This window comes from Poecilia latipinna, unplaced genomic scaffold (genome assembly GCF_001443285.1).
Source record: "Poecilia latipinna isolate Pla-1442-1.1 unplaced genomic scaffold, P_latipinna-1.0 Scaffold290, whole genome shotgun sequence".
Classification (NCBI taxonomy): domain Eukaryota; kingdom Metazoa; phylum Chordata; class Actinopteri; order Cyprinodontiformes; family Poeciliidae; genus Poecilia; species Poecilia latipinna.
In genome coordinates, this window is record NW_015112906.1 from 143,441 (window position 1) to 149,377 (window position 5,937).

The window sequence follows — 5,937 nt, forward strand, 5'->3', positions numbered from 1 at the left end:
CATTTCTGACTCAAATGGTAGCATGAAGGAGAAATTTAGCCACTTGATCTGCATCACATTGACTCAGATTTAACACACCTTACGAAAGTCTTGAGGCACCCTGCTCTTCTTTATAATTTGCTTCAAAAGGTTGACTGTTCTTGATCCAGTTTTTTAGAATTTCTGGGGAATTTTGCCACCTATAAACTCCTGTTTAAAACTTATCTGTTCCAGTTTTTAGATACCTATCGATCTGTGTATACGTGTATGAATGTATGTGAAATGTGGTTGCAATATAAATAACTCTCATTCACATTAAACTAACAATGCATGTGACCCTGAACCTTCTATATCTGTGGTGAAACAAGGTAGTGGCAGTGTCATGCTATGGGGATACTTGTTGTCAGAGTAGATGGGGGTAACTGAGCACAAATGCACAACACATTTTAAGATCATTTCTAAGAGATTTTGAAAACCATATTTTATCATTTATCTTCTAATTCACAATTTTGCAACACTTTATCTGATAAAATATCTAGTTTTTGGTTGCAATGTGAAAACTACATGATATATGAATGTTTTTGCAAGGCTTGGGTCAACTTTGAAAATTATGTAAATAACACTAAAGCTTTTTCTTCTTCTTTTTTTTTTGCAAAAGAACAAATTTGAAAAACTCAAAATACAGTCACAAAATTAAACATTTAATGTAAAAATACATGATAATTCCCACAGCAGTGCACTTTCGTCAAGTTTGGAGCAAGCTCTTGGCGTCTCGGCTCCATGAGGGTTTTCCAGGACTCCATCATGGAGTTTGCTTCCGGCTCTGGCGCAGTCTGTCTCTCTCCTTGAGCAGGTGGGAAACGGCTGAGCGTATGGCCGCCGCCTGGGGATCGGTGGGCTCTTTCTCCAGGTAGAGACTAAAGTGTTGAACGCTGCAGGTCAGCAGGTGGTCTGGACTGTAGCCCTGTTGGGCAGAGCGGAGCAGCCTCTCGCATGCCAGAGCCAGGTTCTTGTCCCAGTTTGGAGGGTATTCAGATTGGGCCTCAACAATTTCTTTATACAGCTGCAAACAACAGAGAGGTGTGTGAAACTAATGCAAACACTACGTGTGTTGGTCTTCTGTCTGATGCATGTTTAATAAGCAGGTTCGTACAGTCTTCCACTGTAAAATTCAAGCACTTTCAAGGCAAGTCCTCAAACATTTCCAGCACCACGCTTTGAAGATTAAAATAACACAAATGAACTAAAAGAAAGACTATTATATTTCATTTATTACTGTGACAAATAATGCTTTGTGATGGTATTCTGCAGCAAGAATAAGGTAAATTAAAATTGACCAAAATTTGATGTATACACCTATACACCTGACTGGTTCAAGAACAAAACACAAATTTCAATAATTGACTTTAAGGTATAAAATATAAGTTAACCTTTATTTCAATTACACATATCTATAACTCACTATTAAATATTCAAAAATAAAGGTTTTGTTGTTGTTTGGTAAACAGAAATAATTTTGGTAACTCTAAATAAGCTAAAATAAGAAAACTTTAGTCTGCTCTAACTTCAAACAGTGAGAAAAAAAATATATTTTTATTAGGTGTATGAAAGTATTTGGTTTCAATTGTAAGTAATGTTTTCTAAATTTAGGGTTTTAATAAAACATTAGGCTGCACTTCATTACAAAATGGTCCTAACCTTGAAAGCACCTAGATGAAATTCAAGCATTTTCAAGGATCTCAGGGACCCAGAACAAGGTCAGACTCACAGTGTAAGACAGCTCAAAGAGACGCGCTTTCCCCTCTCCCTGCGTCCTCTCTGCCAGGTCAAACAGAAAGAAAGCCGTCTTCATCCTGAAACAAAGCACGCCAGCTCAGGGCTAAGTGCTGGATGGATGAGTCATGCAGATCCACGCTCTCAAACGCACCACTACGATGGAGTGATTTATGTAGATGCAGCCACCCAACAGAATGTGCATGTAGATGCTCTACCGCACAAGACTGGTTTATGGAGATGTCGTCGGGGCCCAGCATGCATCGTGACGCAGCTTTTTATTTGCACTATACAGAGACGTCCATATATTGTGTGAAATGTTTAAACATACCTCGCTTGCCACATCTCCTCGTTAGCAACGCGCTCCCAGGACGCAGGAGGAAAACTGTTCAAAGTCAAGCAGATGTAGTTTATTTAAAACAGCTTCAGGCAGGAGTTTATGCACAGTTCCTGTAGCGATCAATGATAACGTTGCAGGTTTTAAGAATGCATCAACATGAAATGACTGAGCAACAATACCAGCTAACACATTAGACATGCGGTTAAACCACGTCTTTCTTCGCTTTCCCGAGTGCAGACGCTTGACCTCTTCTTCAAAAGAATATTTTAGCAGTAAGGCCTCTCGGCTAATATTTGGCTTGTGGGCATCTGCGGACACGCTTGTCGTGAGGGCGCGGGAAATAATGTCACAGTATTCAGCCGTGGATATGTGAGTGAAAGAAGGGCTGCTGGCAACAGCAACAGAATATGGAGCTTTGACTAATTCCAGTTTTGACACAGTTATTGACAAAATGCAATAAGAAACTCATTATTTTTCATCTTCAGTCTCATTTCAAATGGCTGAGGGCCTAATGTCTTGCACTGGTTGCATTCACAAAGAGGAGGATCGCAGCATGGAGAGCGCCGAACGAAGTCAATGTGAGGAAACCCTGCATGAGTCTGAGGAAGGGAGACCACAGAGAGAAAAAGTAGCAAGCGGATTTATTTCTAAAGATTTGTCTGTTTTTGTCAGCAGCAGCCCTGCAAAAACTACACTTTGCTAATATTTAAGCTCCTAAGAATTTATGACACAGGTACTGACTGGCTTTTATGGCATAAAAAGGTTTCAAACCTGAAAAAACTTTTCGTTTTACCATTCCTGCCAGAGTTTTCAAACGCATGCCTCGTTTCCACTGAGTGGTACGGCTCAGGTCGGTGCTGATCGGTACATATTTTGTCCGTTTACATTGTAAAACCGACCCGTAATGCAGCATTCCTGGGTCTGTGGGACAATGGTCTGGTACGGTTCGGGTGGAGGCGTTTGGGTTGAACACTGCCTGCCCAGACTCGCTGGCGGTGGAATCGCTCTCCTAAATAAAGAAAGAATCAAGCCACACCGACCCGTGCCGTACCGCTTAGTGGAAACGAGGAATTCAGTGTTACCCCTCCCCCACCTGTTGCTGTGCACTACTGATCAGATGGCTGAAAGAGGGTTTCATTATTTCTACCAAATTCAACATATTACATGGATTCATTATACAGACTGACATATTTTAAGCAGTCATTTCTGTTCATTTATAATATTCCAGCTATGGGAAACCTAAAATTAAATGTCTCAGAAAATAACCAATAAAAGATATTTTAATACAGAAATGTTGGATCATTGAAAACTATACAGCCAATATGTTCAGAATGTGGTTGGAGCTTCTTTTACATGAATTACTGCGTCTGTGCTGAGTGACATGAAGGCAGTCAGCCTGTGGCTCTGCTCAGCTGACCTACGATATTGGGTTTATTTCATAATCCTCTCAAGGAGGCAGAAACCCTTTTCTTAAAGCACACTTTCTCCTTCCACTCAACTTTCCATTAATTGCTTGGATCCTTTCCTTAGCAATGACTTTTAGACACTTAACCCTCCTACTGGAGGGCGGTGGCCAGCAGTATTTCCAATTATGGTGTAAGACGTGCTATGACACTTATGTCATAAAACAAATGTTTTTTATTAGCTTTATATTTATTGAGAAATGTTTACTGAGAATTTGGAGTTTTCAAAAGCTGTAAGCCATCAAATTTTATGGAAATAAATGCTTAAAATATATCACTGTTTGTGTAACGTTTCTATACATGGATTTCACTTTTTTTTAAATTATTTACTGAATAAATAATAAGTAATATTATTTATTGATGATCAAATTTATAGAGACGGAATCAGGCAGGTATTTTTGCTTTAGTCTGAGAATAACAGAGTAACAGAGTAACAAAATTGCTGTAACTAATATTCAACATGTTAAATTAATTTAGCAGCAGTGGAGACAGTTATTGCTTTTTGTTTCAAATAAAAGCAATCAGATCATCCCATCCAAATATGTCTGACTTTTTTGTGTAAATACAGTGAAGCAGTGAAACTGTGGCACCTTTAGAACAAACTCTGTGGTCATAAACATGGTTTCCTGTTTTTAGTGGTCACCTGTTGTGTGGCTCACTCCAGTTATAGAGGCTGCGGGTGCGCTCGGCCCAGCGTTCTGGGTGAAACTGCCTCTGAAGCGGAACCAGGTAGTCACACACACCCAAAGGCCAACGGGAGAAGCTACGTTCCCAGCTGGGATCTCCATCAGTCAGGCCGATGCAGGCAAACACGTCCCTCCTATAATGGTGAGGAGGGTTTGAGGGAAAACAGGTGACTTATGTTGAGAAATAATATACATACAAGCATTTCTTCACATCCCAACACCTTGTGGCCTCACTTTATGCCCGTGCTGCTCACCAACCCTGGGGGTTAATCCCAGAGGTCAGTATTACCCCACAGAGGGAGAATATTGTTGGCCTGGCAAACACTGCCCCCTGGTGGGCTTGGTATTAACCAGGCACAAAGCAGTTTTAGGGTTTTAGATCCTCCTGGGGGAGGAGACGTGAGAACAGGGAGCAGCGTTGAGTCCAGCAGAGATCCTGCAACCAAAGCCAGTTGATTAGTTGACTTTTGTAATTCATCAAACTCTTTTCCAGCCTCAACAGTTCTGTGGGCTTATCTTCTCCCTGCACTCATGGCTGAGTGGACCGTCCCCACTGATCTCTCCCTTGTTAGATCACCCACTTGTTCATTTGGACCATTGTTACCCTCCCACTCCAGTTGCTCAATTTAACATCTCGCTATTTAGCTGTTCATCTCTTCCCTATTCCGTCAGAGACTCACTGTGGGTTGTGGGACAGGAACCGCTCGAGACTGAAGGTGTCCTTTTCTTCGGATTGGACCGGGTCCCACCTTCGGCCAGGAAAATGAACCCCAGGAAGATGCTGCCCCAGCTTGGTCACATACCAAGAATATGTCATCATCTAGCAACAAGAAAGATCAACAAATCTTTGTGAAAACCTTTGAATAAGTAGCAACAACAACAACAACAAAAAAGATTACCAAAGTGTTATTTTTAGAGATGCACCAATCAGAAATTTTGTGGATGATTTCCACTATAAATAAGATCAAAAATACTTGTTCGATACTTTCTGGATAATTAGAAAATTGAATTATCATAACAATAAATGTTAATGTAATGATTTCTCAATCAAAGTTTCCCAACATAGCATGTCTGTCTGTCTCTCTCCATCACTGAAAGTCTGCAAATTCAGAAAAATCCTCCAGGTGACGATTGAAGAGATCTCTCAATATAAATAAAACCAAATTAATAAGGATTTTAGGTATTTTTCAAAACAGAGACAACATGATAAGGGCTTTCTGTTGAGCGGATACTATTAGCAATCCCTGCTTATATTCCTTATATTTAGTGAACCCTTAACTCAACAGAGAGGTTTCCAAAAGGCTGCCAGCATTTCCTAATTCAGCATGATCCACCACAGACACACTTTGGCTCTTTAAAAAGATGAAACAGAGTAGCTTGGCTGAAATATGATTAGCTTCCTGTTTTCAGCTGTAGTAGCCTGAATAACCAATCGACACATCCATTCCTTTAGAGGCTTCTTAGATCTGTTGTGCTTCCTATGACTTCATTTAATCTGCTTTGTTCAATAATTGCAGTGAAAAGCGTTTTTCCTCAGTGCGACCTGGTTGTATGGTGGGTTCACTGATTGGGACAAAGATTGGATATTTATTGACTGACCACCAATTCAAACATCAGAGTTGGTCACTCTATATATATATATATATATATATATATATATATATATATATATATATATATATATATATATATATAT

At 40.0% G+C, this 5,937-nt stretch overlaps 1 protein-coding gene across 2 annotated transcripts in view; it reads right to left on the reverse strand.

Moving 5' to 3' along the window:
- Positions 1-659: 659 nt before the first annotated feature.
- The window catches only part of tmem260 (transmembrane protein 260), a 34,386-nt gene continuing 29,108 nt past the window's right edge, over positions 660-5,937 (reverse strand). For both annotated transcript variants that reach the window (XM_015034170.1, XM_015034169.1), the window contains exons 12-16: positions 4,922-5,061; positions 4,199-4,375; positions 2,084-2,137; positions 1,748-1,832; positions 660-1,042 (exon numbers count right to left, since the gene is read on the reverse strand). In XM_015034170.1, coding sequence (XP_014889656.1) covers positions 782-1,042; positions 1,748-1,832; positions 2,084-2,137; positions 4,199-4,375; positions 4,922-5,061 — 717 coding nt within the window. In that variant the 3' untranslated portion in view covers positions 660-781. The remainder of the gene's footprint in view (positions 1,043-1,747; positions 1,833-2,083; positions 2,138-4,198; positions 4,376-4,921; positions 5,062-5,937) is intronic.